Source organism: Antechinus flavipes, chromosome 1 (genome assembly GCF_016432865.1).
Source record: "Antechinus flavipes isolate AdamAnt ecotype Samford, QLD, Australia chromosome 1, AdamAnt_v2, whole genome shotgun sequence".
Classification (NCBI taxonomy): Eukaryota; Metazoa; Chordata; class Mammalia; order Dasyuromorphia; family Dasyuridae; genus Antechinus; species Antechinus flavipes.
Genome location: NC_067398.1, coordinates 717,503,207 through 717,521,705, shown reverse-complemented (window position 1 = coordinate 717,521,705; position 18,499 = coordinate 717,503,207). Strand labels below are relative to the sequence as shown.

Below are 18,499 nucleotides of genomic sequence, written 5' to 3'. Positions count from 1 at the left end.
GCTCCTGATGAGTGGAAGGATGGATGGATGGAGGGATAGAGGGATGGATGGAGGGGAAGGATGGTAGGTGGATGGAAGGCTAGAGGGATAGAAGGAAGATGGATCTAAGGTAACCCCCCACCCCCACCCCATAAAGTATGGGGAAGAGATGGTGGGCGAAGCTGATCCTGGCTGTTACCCTACTCTTCCCTGATCCCATCTTGGGAAAAGTTGAGGCAGTCACATGAAGGACTGCCATAGTCATAGCTGATATTTTTATAGTCTTCATTTGAGCCTCACAGCAAGTCTGAGGTAGGTGCTGTTTTTATGCCCATTTTGGATGGAGAAATTTAGACTGAAGGGAGATTAAGCCATTTGCTAAGTCTCAGGCCGGCCTTCCTGACCCCAGGTGTGGCTCTGCCCACCGCCCTACCTTGCTGCCTGACTTTGTGTTCCTACATCATAGAGACAGAGCCCGTTTCCAGGCCCGGTACCTACCGTTGGAGTTGGGCTCAGGCCCTGGCGCTCCAGGAGTGTGCAGGCTGGGAATCTATGGAAAGAAGCAGTGGCCGGGTGGCGGGCGCGGTAGGAGACACCGGGGCCTGGGCCTGCCACCTGCTTCCGAGGTACTGGTGTCCCTGTGGCCGGGACAGTGGCTCTGCACTAGTACCAGGGAAGCCAGCGGCCACAGAAACCCTTTGCTTGGGGCACTAATTCCAAGAGCCCGGGGAGGAGCTCCAGATGATCTCCAGAGCAATCCCTTGGTGGCCAAGAGAGGTTGGCCTAAAGCAGGCTTTGAAAGCAGGCAGCACCACACGTGGGCTTTGTAAATGGGACCTTAAAGTGCTGTTTCCCATTGTGAGCCCCAGGTGGTAACCACAGATCAATGCCAGCTTTCAGTCGGGTGGAGTCCGCCAACCTCCTGCCCGGCCACTGAAGGAAAGGGCTCCCGGGGCGGCCGCTGGGCCCGGGGGATGGGGCTGCTGCTTCCCTGTGTCCTGGTGCGTGCTGGCCGACTCCATGGAGGCTCGTGGCGCTATTCATGGCCCCTGGCTTGGCCGCCTACCTCGGGGTAATCTGCTGGCCAAAAAGCTCGGCCGGAGAGTGACTTTGGCCATTTTGTTCTTTCTGTTTCTGGAGGAGTCACACTTAGGAGGCCACTGAGAATATTCAGATGGGAGGGGGGTTGGGATTTGTGCCCGTGGGTGAGGGTCACCTCGCCTTTCTTTCCAGGCGCATGTTGGCCAGAGAAATGCCAGGCTGGGATCTGCGGGCTCACAGGCTTAGCGCTGGAAGGAGCCTTGGCAATGTTCAGCCTGAAGCCCTTCATGTTATAGAGACCGAGAGAAGCAGGGGATGTCCGTGGCCCCTCCGTCTTGTCCAGGGCGGCGGTGGCTGGAGCCCTGGGCCTGGAGGACCAGAATTCACATCCTGCTCAGCTCCCCATCAAGTCACTGCCTGCCTCTGGGGCCTCCCCTATAAAGAGGGGTGATGGTGGCACCTGCCTCCCGTGGTTGGGAGGATCAAGTGAGCCGAGGTCCATAAAGTGCTGGGCAGAGCTCCGGGTTCTAAGGAAACACCGGCAGGGCTGTGGCTGGTGAGGGCTCATGCGCCTTCCAGCCCGACCGGCCTTTCTCCTTTCATTCCTGTTCCTCCCCTCCCCCCGGCCACCCTTCATGCCAGAGACTTCATTTGGAAGGACGGGCGGTGTGAGCTGGCCTGAACAACGGCGGAACTAGTCGGTCCTCATTCTGCCCGGCCTCCTCCCTCTTAATCCCTGCCGGCCTCCTCTTGATCAAGAGGCCCTGGAAGCTGCTTCATTCTGATGGCCTTGGGGCCGCTGACCCTCTCCTCGCCCCCTCCCATGGAGACACTGCGCTATCCCTGTGCTTGCCCCCCAAGAGGGTCAGTTCTAAGACCGGTACACAGAGAAGGATGCTGCCCCCCAGACTCATGGGGAGGGGATTGCAGAACCCCAGTGCTTTGTGGGCCTTGTGGCAGTTTTAGGCCCAACCCCTTCCCAGCCTTTGCTTACTTTGTTCCTCCCCCTTCCTTGTCCCCTCTGACTCCCTGCCCCCACCCCACGCTCAGAATGGACTCTCCACATCCCCCTGGTCTTCCTCGGTTGAAGGTTTCCCTTTCTGCTCCTTCCTTCTCCCTGCCCTTGCAGAGAAATGATCCCTCTCTCAGCCTCCTTAGGGCCCTTGGCTTAGAACACCCAGGGCCTGGCACAGAGCTGGGACAAAGTGCTCCCTGACTCCCATCACTTTGCCCTTAACTTCCCTCCGCCCGTCCCTTGGGCATCCATGTCCTGTCTTCCCCTTTTTGATTTTAAGCCTCTTGAGGACAAAGGTGGTGGTGTGGTCCTACATCCTAGGCCCGTAGAGTCAGTGCTGCCGTGTTAGATTTGGAAGGGACCTCGGTGTAGCCAGGACAGGGACCGTCCAGCCTGGCCCATACCGGGGTGGGCACCTGGGCAGCCAAGGACTCAGGTCTTCTTGGAGGGAGAGCTGGAACATCATAGCCGCCCCGCAGTGGCAGTTTACAGACTAGGGAACGAAGGCCGATGGCCTTAGGGCTTGGGTGTGAGCCCCGAGGCTCCAGATTCAGTGTTCTTCTGGCCTCCTCCAGACCACGCTGCCCGTGCCACCTACTGTCAGGGATTAAAGAAATGCCACATCAGTAGCTCCTGGACTGGGCAGCTGAGAAAACACAGTAGAGACGTTCCTGGAGGCAGGAAGCCCCGAATTAAAATCCTTCCTCAGCTGCTCCCTGCTTGTGGGACCCTTTCTCTGCCCCAGCTTCCTCACTTGTAAAACGGGGAGCATACCCAACGGCCCCCCCTCCTCAGGGCACTCGTAAACCGCTTTGCCAGCCTCGAAGCCCAGCAGTGCTGGCTGTTCCGGTGGGGATGGTTATTACGGGAGGAATTAATAGTTAATTAGTTAAGCCGAATGTGCAGCTTTTGTGAGCTGGCGAGTCAGTGAATCGAGAGTCCGTCCACTCCCCAGCCTCGCTTCCACCCACTGGCAGGAACGAATTGTTCCCCCAAATTTGGAGTGCCATCAAAGAGAGGAGACTAATTGATGAGGAAATGTAACCTTTTCACATGTTCTCTTCTCAAGCTCCTGTGAACCACAAAAAGACCTATTTTAAGAAGCTTTCTCATCATGTGTTTGGAAAAAGGAGGAGGCCTTGGCAGCTGGCGAGGCTCGGGACCGAGGTGGCCAGCCTCGTCGAGCTGCACCGGGGGAAAGGCCCCGGGGGGCAGAATTGGCGCTCAGGCCGAGGGCCGAATGGCTCCTGGGAGGGTCTCCCCGTCTCAGGTTTCCCGGCCGTCAGAGCGAGCTTCTGAAAGCTCAGGCCTTCGCCTTCCAGGACACTTCCTGATCCAGTAACCTCCAGGGCTCTGTAGGACCTCAGGATCCGAACAAGACCCTCTTGAAGCAAGCCATCCCCTCCTGCCTTTCCAGTCTCCTCAGGCCTTAGGAGCCCCACTGCCCCACTCCTCTACACCTTTGTCCCGATCTTCCCGATGTCCTCCCATCCCAGAAGTCCTGATTGGGGGGATAGCCCATCTTCCGGTCCGCTGCCAGAGTGGAACTGGGACCATGTCATCTCCTGAGTCTATCCTCACACTGCAGTGGCTTCCTGTGACCTCTAGGATCAAATGTCAGGACCTCTGTTGACCATTCAGAGTTCTTCATAACCTGTCCCGACCCCTTTCTGGGCATCTTACGGCCCACTCGTCCCTATATACTCCGGCTTCCAGGGACACGGAATGAGACGGGCCGTTTCCAGACCCTGGGCATTTCCTCTGGCTGTGCCCCCTGCCTAGAGTGCTTTCCCTTCCCAGCTCCACCTTTTGGATTCCCTGGCTTCACATTTCACTTTCTTTTCTTTTTTCATTTTTTAAAATTTAAACTTTTTATTTTCAAAATATACATGGATAATTTCCAACCTTCCCCCTTACCGAATCTTGTCTTCTAAATTTTTTCCTTCCCATCCCCTCACCCCTCCCTTGGATGGCAAGTAAGCCAAAATGTGGTAAACGTGCCCAGATTTCACTTGGTACAGAAGCCTTTGCCATTTCCCTTTAATTCTGGTGAGTCCCTCCTGTTTGCCATCTCTAGGTTACCTTGCATGTCAAATATAAAGATAGATTTATAGAGAGAGATATAGAGTTGTATCTATATGTATATATAGGTCAGATAAATGTGTGCTTTCCTTGATTCTAGAGTGTATTTTCAGCAATATCTGTGAAAGAGCCCACTTTTTAAGGGTGCACTCTTATGTCTTTTCCAGTGCTAATGATTTGACATCTAGTGAATAACTTCTTTCTTTGGGGATGAAGTTCCCAGAAAGCAGCTCATTTGCCTCCTCGCCAGTCCTGTGACTCAGCGTTGATTGTTCAGGAGCTTTTCCTCACGCCCCCTGAATCTGCCCCTCCTGAGCTTCCTCTCCCCCCTTCCCAGTCCTACTTTTCCACAAGGAGGCCCTTTTCAAGTTTTTAGGACAGCTTGTCTCGCGCCCACGCGCTCGGCACTTCTCCTCTGCCGCTCTTAGTCTTGTGAGGCAACTGCCGGTGGAACGTGGGGCAGAGACGCAGGCTTCCCTCTGCGGCCGGTTGGGGTCCCGCGGCACGGCCTGGAGCTGGCCCAGATAGGCTCGTCAGCTGCTTTTCAGTGAACCGGAATCCCGAGGTGGGGGACTCGGGGTACGGACCCCACTGAGACCCGTGTCCTCCGAAGAACTGTTGCAGTAGCCTGGAGATGGGGGAGGGGGGCACAGGCTTGGGAAGGCAAGAAAGAGCATTAGCTTCAGTTATCTGAAGGCCCCAAATGCAGAGGCAGTGTTCTCTCCCGCTGTTTAGTCTAGACAGGCGAGCCAGGGCCGGCAGCACAGGAGGGAGGCAGATTTCAGCCCAGCTTAAGAAAACATCTTTTTCCTCCTCTATCTCTCCCCTTCTCTCCCTCCCTCTCTGCCTTTCCTTCTCTCTCTCTATCTCTGTCTCTGTCTCCTCTCTCTTTGTCTCTCTGTGTCTCTTTCTGCTCTGTCTCCCTCTCTCCCTCTCCCCTCTCTGACTGATTCTCTCTTTGGCTCTGTCTCTGTGACACACACACACACACACACACACACACACACACACACACACACACACACATCACCCAGAGTTCCCCATGCTTTCATCTCTATGCAGATGACTCCTGGATCTCTCTGGCCCTCCGCTCTCTCCAGAACTTCAGATCTCATCAGAGGAGTCCCTAACTCGATGTCCCAAGGGCATCCCAAGTCCACCATGTCCAGGCAGGGTTCCTTTGCTTTTCCTTAGGAACACCACCTCCCCCAACTTCATTGCCATCGGGGACCGCCGCCCTCTTTCCAATAGCTGGGGCCCTTAGCCGCAGTTTCAGTCTCATTTTCTCTCACCTCTTTCGCCGTCACTTGCCAGCTCTTGCCCTTTCTACCTCCCCTTCCAGCATCTCTCTCACCCTTCCTCTCCTCACCCCTTACATCCCTCTCACCCCTCTTTTTCACCCTCCACTCTCACTGGAGACTCCGGAAGCAGCTTCCTAATGGCTCTCCCTTCTTCAGCTTCTTTCATTTGGGATCCATCTTCCTAAGGCCCGGGTCTGACCACATCCCTCCCCTCTTCAAGAAAGGCCATTAGCTCCCTTTTGCCTCTCAGATCAAGCGCCTCCTCTGTTTGTCTTCCACAGGCCTCCCCAGTCTGGCTCCCGCTTTTGTCTCCAGACTTACCTCCCCTTCCCCTTCCCCTCCGGCAGGCCCTCCCGGGCCGGCCCAGCCAGCCTGCTTGCTTTCCTCCTATAAAACATGAGCTTTGGCTTGAGATTCTCATCGGCTCCCAAGGATTCAGCTATTTCTCTGCAAATGATTCTTGGATTTGCTTTTCCAGCCCTCACCTCTCCCTTGACCTCTAGTCTCCCATTTGCAACTCCCCTGGGCGTCTCAAATGTCTTGTAAGCGTCTGTAACCCACCCTGTCCAAAGCTGAGCTCGTCCTCTTTCCCCCAGCCTCCCCTGCGGATAGCTTGTTTGATTATGGGTTTTTGCATAGGGTAAGCACCTTGGGGTTTTGGTTTTTGTCCATGGACCTAGTGTTTAGTAGAGGGGCTGGTATATAGTTGGCACTTAATAAGTGCTTGATAAATAATCGTTAGAATTTCTGAAAATACATCGAATCCCTTGTGAGATGGTGAGCTCCCTGTTACGGGAGGTTCAAGCCGCAGCTGGATGACCATTTGCTGAGAATGGTGCAGAGGGGATTCAGTCACTGGCCACGCAGTTGGACCAGATGACTTTGACTGAAGCCCTTTTGCACTCAGGGGTCCTGTGAAGATCTCCAGCTAGATCAGTAGAGGGAGGACACGCAGCCCATCCTTATGTGGTGCTGCTGCCTCTGGAGAGGCTGAATCTGACAGCTGGGCCACACAGGACTCCCCCATATCTCCGTGCCTCCCCAAAGAGGAAACATCCGTTTCCCGCCCACTTCTTCTCCGGAGCCTGAGAGCTCTGGCCTCCTTCTTTCTTGAGAAGGAAGAAAACCGAGAGCCGTGGACATTTCTTTGCCAATTTCTAGGTATGTCTTGATAAAGCCTTTAAAAACCTGGGGGTCTGGAGGCCCGAGGTTTGATTCTGACGTGAATTTGCCAAGTCCCCCGTCTGCTACAATGCCGAGGCCATTCTAATGGTCTCCTCGGGCTCGTTCTGAAATTCTTAGATTGTAATTTCATTTTTTTCCTTTTTCATTTTTTGCCTAGAAAAAGTAAATTTATTTCTTTTTCTTTTCCTTTCTTTTTTCTTTTTTGCTGAGGCAGTTGGGTTTAAGTGACTCGCTCAGGGTCACATAGCTAGGAAGTGTCTGAGACCAGATTTGAACTCAAGTCCTCCTGACTTCATGGCTGGTGCTCTATCCACTGCACCACCGAGCTGCCCCAAATTTCTTTCTTTTTCTTTTTTGATAGCTTTTTCTTTTTCCAAATACATGCAAAGATAGTTTTCAACATTCACCTTTGCAAAACTTTATGTTCCAACCTTTTCTCCTTCCCTCCACCCTCCCCCTCCTACAAATAGCAAGCAATCCATTATAGGTTGAACTTGTGCAGTTCTTCTAAACATAACTTCCATACTCATCAGACTACAGAAGAAAAACCAGATCAGAAAGGAAAAAGAAAAAAAAAAGAGAGGAAAAAAACAAACAAACAAACAACAAAAGGTGGAAATACTAGGCTTGAGTCCACCTTCATTCCCCATGGTTCTCTCTGGATTCGGTCGGCATTTTCCATCTTTTGGAATTGCCTCGAACCACCTCAGTGTTAAAAAGAGCCACGTCCATCACAGGTGATCACTTCCTCCTCTTGTTATTGCTGTGTGTTGAATAATTGGTATAAATTGCACTTTACTTTCTGCTAATGGCTTCCTTGAGATCTAAACCCAGTTGCATTCTCACATGGAGACCTTTCCTACTGGCTCCTTAGTTTCCCACAAATGTTGCCTTTTGCCACTCCTCCAGGAGGGTGTCAGTGTCCTATCTGCCGGCATTCTTCCCGACTCTGATGACTGTCCCCTTCTACTTCCCAGCCAGTTTTAATGGGGTGGAGGGCCAGGCTGCATCCCCGCGGATGAGGCTGCTGGAGGGTCTCCCAGGCTGCTCTTCGATCTTTCACTAGAATTGTCCGGGGCTCCTTGTTGGTCTGAGGTGGGGCTGCCAGAAGAATTTGCCATTTTCAGGTCAGCTTGTCCAGTGGGGTGGGGAAGGAGCCAAAGGAAGGAGGGAGGAGCCAAAAAGGGAAAGAATAAGAAGGGGGCAGCCTGTCAGGCTTGTGTTGGCCCAGTTGGGGCCTCCTAAGGCAGCCTCGTAGGGTCCCTGACTCTGGGAGCTGACCCTGATAGGACCTGACCCGGGTTAGTTGGAGCCCTTCTGGAGCTCAAGGCTTCCAAAGACAATTGATCGGCCTTCCCTCCGCAGGGACTGCTCCTGGGGGCAGAGCATGCTCAGTAAGCCTGGGGCCTGCACTACCCAGACTGCCCCTGGGCAGGGCTCAATTCTTGTTGAGTTTTTGCCTGCTGGGAAGGATTTTTCTGCGTAGCACCTTCTCTTAGTTTACAATGGAAGTTGGTCTGGAAACAGGATTCTTCCCCAGAAATTTGCTCTGGAGGCAGCTTTACTAGGATATGCCGTCTGAAAAGTGAGGGGGGCTAGCATTGCCACGTCAGCTTTGGGTGATGGCGGGCGGGGGCCTGGCCCTCGGTGGCTTAGGTCAGGGCCGGGGGGCACAGAGAGTCCTGCGGACGTGCTGTCCTTCTCTAGAATGGCTATAAATAGAGTCTTTGTGGAGAGCCCTCAGAAAAAGCACGGCTTTGCTTTTAAGGCCCATTAATAATGCACTTTCTGAAAACACGCTGCCCCTGGAGGATTTGGTCAGCCGGAAGCAGGCTCCGGGGCCGGGGCTTCAGAAAAGCAGTCTGGCCAGTTCTTTGTAGGAGCCCCCTTTCAGAGCACAGTCCTCCGGAGAGGTGAGCCCGCCTCTGTTGTTCCCGGCTCCCTTCTTTGTCTCTTCTTAAAAATGATTGGTCAACATATATTGTATTTAACATATACTTTAACATATTAAAATATATTGGACTACCTGCCATCAGGGGGAGGGGGTGGGGGAAGGAGGGGAAAGCTGGAACAGAAGGTTTTGCAAGGATCAGGCTGAAAAATTACCTGTGCATATATCTTTAAATAAAAAGCTATAATTAAAAAAAAACTCTTAAAAAAATCTTCAAAAAAAATGATAGTTCAGTAAAGCACTCGATGAATCCCCATAGGTAGGGAACTGCTGATACCATAACAAAGAGGAGACTCCCTGGTGCTCTCTCTGGTGCTCTCCGTGTTAGCACAGTCTCTCCTCCCCACCCCCAAGTCCCCAGGACTGTGGGGGTGGGGAAGCTGATGCCGTGAGGGGCTTGTCCTGCGCCCTCTGCCCTTCTGGTGGGGCTCCTCAGCAGCAGGGGTTGGATCCAGGCCAAGCGCCATTCTGGACCCCCGGAGGAGCGAGCGGCCGTCGCTGCACTGCCCACTGGGCTCGGGGGATTGATGAGGGCCAAAGACAGAGACAGACAGAGAAGCAGAGATAGTGAGACAGAGAGGAGACAATGAGACAGAGAAGAGGGAGAGACAGAGACAGAGACAGAGACGGAGAGATACAGAGACAGTGAGAACAAAGGAGACAGAGAAGAGGGAGAGAAAGAGAGAGAGACAGACAGATAGATGCAGAGAGCGACAGACAGAGACAGAGAGAGATGGAGAGATACAGAGACAGTGAGAACAAAGGAGACAGAGAAGAGGGAGAGAGAGTGAGACAGAGGCAGAGAGACAGATGTGGAGGGAGAGAAATGGGCAGAGGCAGAGAGAAGGCCCTCCGGTCTTGGGCCAGCAGTCACTGACCTTGGTTTTGTGTCATAGATGGCAACAGCTTGTTTGACTCCATGGCCAGTGGGATGCGCCTGATCGTCAGCTGCATCTCCTCCTTCCTCATCCTCTCCCTGCTGCTCTTCATGGTCCATCGGCTGCGACAGAGGCGCCGAGAGCGCATCGAGTCGTTGATTGGTGCAAACTGTAAGTAGCCTGTGGCCGCCGTGGTGGGCGACCCAGAAAGATCCCAGGGGGCTGAGGGCGCGAGTGGCCAAGAACTTTACGGCCTCGAGAGCAATTCATTGTTCCCAACTTGGCCAACATTGAGGAAATGCTCTCCTGAGCCCCAGGGATCCAAAGGGAGATAGTCTGCCCTCTGCCCTCAAGAAGCTTCCACTCTGCCAGGAGCAAACAACAGCTGCACAGAGAAGTGAATACAAAATCCATGCGGGGGACATGGCCAGTATTTGGGGGGGGGCCCGCCGTGGGAAGTTGTATCCGGGTGGAGGGGATGCGGGAGCCCGGCCTGTGCCCGAACACGCAGACAGGAGCTGGGCGGTCAGTGAGGGCAGCAGGCCACGGAGCCGGGCCGTGTGCTGGGGGGAGAGCCGGGGGAAGCTCATTCTGAGAGGATGGACCCGGAGCAGGGCCGCAACAAGCACTCATTAAGTGCTTACGTTGTGCCAGCTAAGTGCTGAGTGCTGGGGACCCAAGTGCACACAAGATCAGATGGCCTCTGCTTCCTTGGCGCTCCTTGGAGGCGGCAGGAGGAAGGTACCCTCTCAATGGCCCGGCGACCTGGGCCGGAGAGCTGCAGGGGAAGCTGGGGAGGAGTGAAGGGAAACGCCAGGTGTAGGAGTGGGCATCTTACCCCAGAGGCAGCAGGGGTGCGGGCAGACTGAGCTGGCAGCTGGGCGGGAGACAGAATGCTGAGTCAGGCTGAATGAGGGAAGCCCCGCTGGCTGGATGTGGAACCGGGACTGACCCTGGAAGTTGGTGTGGAGGGCCCCGTGTGGGAGAGGTCTGGCGTCGGGCCCTGGCTGATCACGGCCTGGCTCTCTCCGCTAGGACAGCTGTGTCCCCTGTCCTGGCTTGGATGTTGACTTGATGATGGGAGAGGGAGGGCCTGGAGGGGCTGATCTAGAAGGCTGGGGGCAGGAGACCTGGTTTTGGGGGTGAGAGCATCTGAGGGGCATTGGGAGTTTCCATAGGGAGCAGGCCTTTCCTTCAGACCCAGGCCACACACCCTGGGATTATGCAGAGAGACCACCCTTGGGTGCATGAACCTTTGCGGGGAAGCTCAGGGTGGACCCTGGGCCAGAGGCCTGGGCCGCCCGAGAGCCCCCGGCTGGCCTGGCCTTCTCAGGCTCAGAGGAACGTGGATAACTGGGGGCGGGGCTGTCGCCTCGACCCCCGGACTAGGGCTGCTGTCTGAACTTGGTCCAACCGGTTCTTTCTGGGCCCCTGAAAGAGGGGCCAGGGATCAGGGCCCGCTGGAAAGGCTGCTGTCTCTGGAGGGTGAGATCCGGATTCCAATCCTTCGAAAAGTAGCCTCTGCTGCTCTGCCCCAGTACTCCGAGGGGGGAGAGGGGGCGGCTCCCTTCACCTCTGGGGGTCTCCGCCTCATCTCATTTTTAAGAAACTCATTTTCCTTGTTAGCTCTGAATTTTTTCCTTCCCCTCTCCCGTTCCCTCCATGGAGGGAGCAGGAAGAGCAAAACCACTTATAAGCAGTGGATGCATCTCTACGCACATATAGTAAAGACATCCTGCATCAGCCGTGACCCCGAGGCCTCCCTCTGCCCTCCGAGCCCATGCCGTGCGTCTCTGGGGGCCGTGCTGGGGGCCCTGGAATTGTCTGGAGCCTTCTGTTGAGCAGAGCTCTTAGTCGTTGTCGTGTCTGTCGTGCTCCTGGTTTTGCTCCCTTTCTTCTGCAACTGGTTCATATGTTCATCTCGGGCTTCTCGAAACCGAACCCGTCACCCTTTCTAGAATGGGGTTCCGTCCCGTTCTAGACTGACTTGTTGGGCTCTCCCTCAGTTCTTGGGCGTCCTGCCTTCAGTTTCCAAGTCTTTGCCATCCCCCAAAGAGCCGCCATTAATGTCTGTGACCTGACGACTCCTTTCCCTCCCTGATCTCTTTGGACCGCAGTCAGTAGCGGGATGGCGGGGTCGAAGGGGGGCTGCTGGGGGAGGGACGTGGCGGAGCAGTGCGCAGGTCTCAGGCCGGCCCCGGGCCCCCCGCTCTGCTCCCGAGCTCTCCACGTCTGGCCCCTCTCCTTCTGCGGGGCCGATGGCGGAGTCTTGGGTGCACGGAGGGCCGGCACCCTTTGATTTTTCTCCCCGTCTCTCCCACAGTGCATCACTTTAACCTCGGGCGGAGGATCCCGGGCTTCGACTACGGCCCCGACGGCTTCGGGACGGGCCTGACCCCGCTGCATCTCTCCGACGATGGGGAAGGGGGAGCCTTTCATTTCCACGACCCTCCCCCACCGTACACGGCCTACAAGTACCCGGACATCCAGCATCCCGACGACCCGCCGCCCCCCTACGAGGCCTCCGTGGATCCCGACAGCGCGCTCTGTGCCAGCCCAGGTGCTGCCTCTGCCGGCGGGCCCCTCCCCGGCTTCCTCACCCTCACCCACGTGGCTTTTTAAGGGCTCTAGAACCCAAGGAGACCAGCCATGGATGTGTCTCTAATGATTTTTCCTTAGCTTCTGTCACCACTTCAACCTCTGCAGCACCAACCTTGTCTTCTCCTTGTCCTCCTGCTTTCCCTCCTGTTCTTCTCTTCCCCCTCCCACCTTGCTCTTTCTCCTTCCCCTCCCCCTCCCCTTCTTTTTTCCCTTCCCCTTCTTTTTTCTTTTCCTTCCTCTCCCTTCTTTCTTTCTTTCTCTGCCCCTCCCCTTTGGGGCCCTGTTCCAAGTGCCCCGGGCTGCTTCCCAGCTGCCCGGCCTGTTCTGCCCTGTGATTGCCTGGGGTGCGGATGCAGTTTTGAGTCAGAAAGAGATGTGGGAATCCCCACTGAGGCAGGGGGAGGGGAGTGACATGTCCAGGGGCTCACCGATAATTAGAGGCAGAGCCGAGGCTCGCTCCCAGACCAGACGGGCTTGATCCCGGACAGCGAGAGTCATTTGTGCTGGTTTCTGACCCAAAAACCCAATGGGTCTCACAGCTTGCTGGGAGCGTGAGACCTTGGGATGCTTATGGGCCTCTTGGGGCAGCTGGGCCTGGAGGCAGCAAGACCCGAGTTCTAATCTGGGTTCAGAAACCTTGGACAAGTCACTTTACTCTGTATGCCTCAGTTTCCTCATCTGTAAAATGAACTGGAGGAGGAAATGGGAAACTTTGCTATTATTTTTGCCAAGAAAATCCCAAATGGGGTCATAGAGAGTCATTCGTGACTGAAATGATGGGAGGACGCTTGTCTTTTGGGGTCCTCGCACTTGTGGCTCTGGGGGCCGGCTCCTGGGCACCTCCCAGGGAGTGTTTGGGGGGTTTCCTGGGTGCCGCCCTTGGCCCCCGCTTTACGCCCTCTGCCAGAGCTGGGACAGGCAGGCCTCAATGGCACCGTTCCTGAGAGGCCGTTGCAGGGGGAAGCGGGGGCACGGCGGGGGTGGGCCAGGGATGCTGCCCCTCGTGCTGACCGCTCGTGGTCTCCTTTCCTAGATGGCGTTTGCCCCCAGGTGGCCCAGAGCGACCCGCCCTCCCTAGGACACAGCGAGGCGTCTCCCCGACTCCCCGAGGGGCCTCCCCCGCCTTCGGTGGGGCCCTCCCCCGCGGAGCTGGACGACTCGGCCGACAGCAGCACCCTGCTGGTCCCTCCGGACACGCCCCTGAGCGAGAACGGGCCGGCAGAGACTGTGGGGGGCAGCCGCCCCAGCCTCTGCTCTCTCAACACCATCGTCTAAGGGGGCGAGCCGATAGCCTGCCGGTCAGAACCCGCCGGGGCGACCGCGTGCACACGACCGGACCTGGACTCCCAGCAGGGGGTGCCCGCCCTGCCCCCTCTCGCCCGCTGTGCCGGGCTGGCTCCGCCCCCACTGTGCATTCACTCCCTGGTTTATTGTGTAAATAGGGACTGGGGGCTGTGAGAGGGGAAGGCCCCCGGGCCTCGGCGAGCGTGAGGAGGAAAGAAACTTGAGCAGCTCAGCTCGTTTTCGTCCGTGGTGGAGGAGGCTCGGGGCCGGGGCCGCGTGGAGCGGGGTCTCCCGGGATCGTGCGCCCGCGTAGCGCTCGGCAGTGTTCGCGGGACGGCCAGAACTAGGGCCCTGCTGGTGGGAGCGCTGGTCCCGGCTCCGCAGAAGGTTGGGCTCAGTAGCCTTGGAGATGGGCCCGGAGGCGCAGGGAGTGGGCTTGGAGCTCCGCGGGCTTCAGTGTCAGTCCGTGCCCCATCGCTTAAAGGCCAAGGGGTGGGCAGCTTTGGCCTCCGGGCCGCAGCCCAGCAGGGCAGGGATGCGAGCCGGGTGCAGAGTGGGGAGGGGGCTGAGCCCTGGGAGCTTCCTGCGGCCCCAGACCTGCTTGGGTTAGGGCAGGTGCGAAGAAAGGCAATGGCCCATCGGGAACCGACCTCGTGATGGAAGGGCCTCTCCCCCGGGGTCTCACCCTGCAGCTGACCTACTGACTTTGACCTTGCTGTGGGGGAGGGGGGCAGAGGCCCAGCAAGGCTGGCCAGGCTCCACAGCCTGGATCTAGGCTGCCTTTGTACTCTCGTTCTGCGCAGACCCTCCATGGGGGACGCCGTGCCCTTGGGGGACCCCCCGGCCTCAGCCGCTTCCCGCACTCGTCCCTCTCTGCCGGACCCTGCTTGGGGACACTGCTGCCCGTTCTGAGGCCTCTGGAAGAAGTGGGCAGTGGGCGGGGAGAGGGCAGTGTCTTAGCAAATGCTAGAGTTGCCCCTGAGGGGGCTTTTCAGGGCCTGGAGACCACCCAGGACACTGCGAGATTTCTGCTTTGGAGGCTTCTGTCCCCTGGGTGAGGTTGGAGAGCGGGGAGGCCCTGGAGATGGGCCCCCTTCATGCTGCACTTAAAACAGCGCGCAGGGAGGAGCCCCACATGGTATTTCACTTGGACCCAGACCTCTCAGTATTTTGTCAGGCTCCGGCCTGAGCGATGTGACCCCGGCTGTCGTCCCCCCGCCCTCCCCACTCAGTTTGGTTCGTGGCGCCTCGTCGGGAGCTCTGGGGGATGGTTTGTCCCGTCGGGTCAGGGCTCAGCGCAGGGGCCTGAACGCCTGTGGGCAGCAGCTCGGGGGGCTCCCAGTCCCACCCGCCCGAGGCCACAGCCGCTGTGCCGCGGCAGCCTCTCCCCGCTCAGGGCGCCCCCCACGAGCCTGCCCCTTCTCCCTCAGCCTCGCCTCGCACCCGCCGAATGGGCGCGGGCTCTGCCTGTGCCCTTGGGCAGGGGCGCGGCCGGCCGGACCCAGAGGCGGCCTGTGGGCAGCGAGGGCTGCCCGAGGAGGAACACAAAGCGGGTCGTGCACTTTTGAGCACATCTATACGTTTTCTATACATTGTATGTACTGACCGTATTTCCTTTAGTTTTATATGGGTGGTCGGATGTGTGTGTGCGGGGTCTGCGCGTGTGTGAGTGGGTGTGAGTGTGAGTGGGTGTGAGTGTGTGAGTGGGTGTGGGTGGCTGTGATCGGTACGGTGGTCGCCCGCCTGAGAAAGAAGGGCCCGGGAACGGCCCAGGCTGGAGCTCCCCAGGAGGCCGCTGGGAGCGCTCGTCCATTTCTGCCTCCGTTCAGCCCCCTTTCCTGGCCAGACCTGCCCGCCTCCAGGGGGCACCGTTCAGCCCCAGCTCAGTGATTCAGGCGCCTCTCAGGGGAGGCTGGGAGGCCCCTCGGCCCTTCCTCTCTGGCTCCCCGGTCCCTGGTGGCCGCTTATTCCTCCGGTCCGGGGCGGCCGGGGCTTCTTTCCTGCGGGTGTGGGCGACCATGTTTTTAATTCCTTTTCCTCTTTCTGGACAAGGAGGGCGGGGGCCCCGCGCCCCCCGGGGAGCTGAGCTGGGGAAGCTGAGGCAGCTCCTCGGAGCGGGCAGGGCTGCCCCACGTCATCCCTCCTTCCTCTTGCCAAATGGTCTCTGGGGGTGTTAGCTTTTTTTTAAAGAACGATGCATCGTCTGTTTGCACATTGAACCCCTCATTCTGGTTATTAATTAAAGGTGAAAAAAGCTCTCGCTTGGTTTTTCCAGAACATTCTTTGGGGTCTGCCGAGGGAGAGGGGAAGCCCTCGGGACGAGCACGCGCCCGTGGTCCGCGCTCTCCCTTGGGCTTTCCCTGTGTGTCGCGGGCCCTCGAGCGGATGGATTCGGCGTATTTTCAGACCAGGAAGATGCTAAGAGTGCGCCGCCTCCCTGATCTCCGCAGTCCCTTCCCAGGCCAGTTCTGGGATCCGCAGCGACCAAAGGGGAAGGAAAGCCCCCGGTCAGCTTGTTGGCTCTCAGCGCCGGAGCACCGGGGAGCCCCGAGCAGGGAAGCTGAGGAGGCCCGTCTGAGGGGGCTGTGGCTGCGCTCCCCGGCTAGCTGCAGAGCCGCCGGGGACCCAGGGCCGTACCGGAGGGCTGTAGGTAGGGCGTCTCCCCCACGGCTTCCTCGTGGGTCACTTGTTCAGAGAGAGACTTCCACACCTCCAGAAGCACTCGGGCATGGGGCCTCCTTTTCTGATTGATGGGATGGCTTGTCCCTCAGCGGCCCAGCGCTTCAGCCCCAGGGCAGCCTCCGCACGTTAGCTCAGGGGGGACAGCCCTCGAGGACCTCCCCACCCCCACCCCCACTTTAGCCACAGCCAGAGCCCCGAGGCCTCCTGAGGCCGTGCAAAGAGTGCCTTTCATTCCGGGCCGAGGCCTGAGCACGGGCGCCCAGCCTGGCCCTGCTCTGCCCCTTGCGGGTCCCATCTGCTGCCCTGAGAGTGGGTGGGCGGGCGTATCCCCGGGGGCTGCCTGTAGGTGTCTGCGGTGGGTGCGAGTCTTCTTACTGTGAACCTGCGACCCCCTCCCCGCCGAGAGCTGCCCCAGCCTCCTTGCCCCGAGAGAGCCAGGACCAGAATCCGCTCAGTGACGTCCGTAGCGGGGCTTCTGCGCGGCTCAGGCCCGGGACTGTGCTCTGTGTCTGCTGAAAAAGGCGCTTGTGCATCGGCGCTGGCTCAGAGTCTCTGGGGGGACCAAGAAGCGCGACTGAGTGCTGAGGTCTGCTCCCGGGGGCCTTCTCACCCCCTGTGGGTGCCCCTGTCTCCGAGGATCTAGGCTCCAGACCTGGCGAGGACCTCACCGGGAGGGCAAGTTTATGGGGTCAAATAAGGGGAGGGTCTTTCCCTCCTCCCCAGGCGCCGCCTCCAGAGCTCCTGCGCAAGATGGACTCGATTGCTTGAAGTAGAACCAGCCCCCCACCCACCCTCACATGCCAACATGCCTCGCTCATTCCAGGGCCAGACTGCCCGGGGGGATCGGGGGGCCGTGCCGCCGTGGGCTCTGCCCCCCGTGGAGTTGGCAGTGCTCAACAGCCTGGATGGGGCTCCTGGTCTTTCTGAAAGGCCCCTAGGCCGACATCGTGGGCCGTGCCGTCCCTGGGCCGGCATGGCGAGCTGTGGGCATCCAGAAGACTTTCTTGCTTTCACGGAGCGGGTTTTAATTGTTTGGATTGTTTGTTTTTTGTTGTCCAGTTGGCACTAATCTTTTTGTCCTCCTCAAGATGCTGTGAGACTGTGTCATCTAAATGCCAAATAAATTTGTGTTCTGGCCACAGCTCCGTAGTTGTTGTTTTGTTCCAGAACTTTCAGAAGGACAAGATGTTGGAAAGCTGGGCTTGGCGATGGCTGGTTCCACGGGCACCGTCTGGGGCACCGTTTGCAGAGGGGCTGCCCTCTGTGCCCTAGGAAAGCTGGGCTTGGTGATGGCAGGTTCCACGGGCACCATCTGGGGCACCGTTTGCAGAGGGGCTGCCCTCTGTGCCCTAGGAAAGCTGGGCTTGGCAATGGCAGGTTCCACGGGCACCGTCTGGGGCACCGTTTGCAGAGGGGCTGCCCTCTGTGCCCTAGGAAAGCTGGGCTTGGCGATGGCAGGTTCCACGGGCACCGTCTGGGGCACGGTTTGCCGAGGCTCTCCCTGAAATGCTCTCAAGGTGCTGTTCTGGCCCAGGATGCCAAAGCAGCTCCCAGACTGGTAATTGTTTCCCATTTATCCCGTGTGTAACTTGCCTCCTCTTGTTTCCCCAGTGCTTAGCCCAGGGCCTGGCACACAGTAGGGTAAATGTTGACTGCTGCTAACTGGGGACATCCAGTAGGGCTCTGTGCAAGTGGGAGCGGCTGGGCTCTAAAAGCAAGATCTACTTTTAGCAGATGAGCAGAAGATGAGACTCCAGGTCTAGGAGGCGGCAGGCACAGGCCAGGGAGAACGGAGGCTACTTGAGAGCAAGGCCGGCTCCCGCTTGTCCCGGCGTCCCCAGCTGTCGGCACCCAGCGGACGGTCGGAGCACTCTGTCGGTGGGTGGGGAGCACGTAGGTCAGGCATGGGGAGGAGTCCGTCGGTCGGGCCGGAAGGGCCCCCGGGAGAGGGCACAGTGCCAGGCGGGCGCTCCGCGAGGCCCGGTTACTGCCTTTCTTTGCACCCTCGGCTCCATCAGATGCTCATTGGCTCAGGAAGGCTGGCTGTGGCCGTGTTGCTCAGGACCTTGAATGCTAGGCGAGAGGCGGGCCGACCGTTGGAGGGACGTGGCCATTTGGCTGCATGACCCTGGCGGTCGGGGAAGGACGGGTGATGGAGGAAAGGGGGGGCGGACGGCATCCGGGGGTGGGGGTGGGGGCCACGACCGGGGGGCGCAGTCGCAAGGCTGGGGCTGAGTAAAGCCTTGCTCGCAGACACCGATTCCGGGGATACTTGGGAGGAGCCGCTGCCCAGATTGGGGTCAGGGAAACTGCAGAGGGGAGCCCCGGGGGCCCACAAGGCCCAGAGAGGGAGTCGTCCTCGGGCGTCCGACACGAGGTGGGCAAGAGGAACCCAGCAGCTCCTCCAGGACTGGGTGTCTACCCTCCGTCAATGCCCTTTGGCCTCTCGAGCCTGCCCAGAGCTTCTGGCGGGAGATGGAGGGGCTGTGGAACGGAGCAA

General features: G+C 58.2%; 1 protein-coding gene across 2 annotated transcripts in view; it reads left to right on the top strand.

Annotated features, from left to right (window-relative positions):
* Positions 1-17,140, top strand: part of DGCR2 (DiGeorge syndrome critical region gene 2) — an 80,028-nt gene extending 62,888 nt beyond the window's left edge. For both annotated transcript variants that reach the window (XM_051973194.1, XM_051973193.1), the window contains 3 exons: positions 9,451-9,603; positions 11,756-11,992; positions 13,067-17,140. In XM_051973194.1, coding sequence (XP_051829154.1) covers positions 9,451-9,603; positions 11,756-11,992; positions 13,067-13,308 — 632 coding nt within the window. In that variant the 3' untranslated portion in view covers positions 13,309-17,140. The remainder of the gene's footprint in view (positions 1-9,450; positions 9,604-11,755; positions 11,993-13,066) is intronic.
* The last annotated feature ends 1,359 nt before the right edge of the window (positions 17,141-18,499 follow it).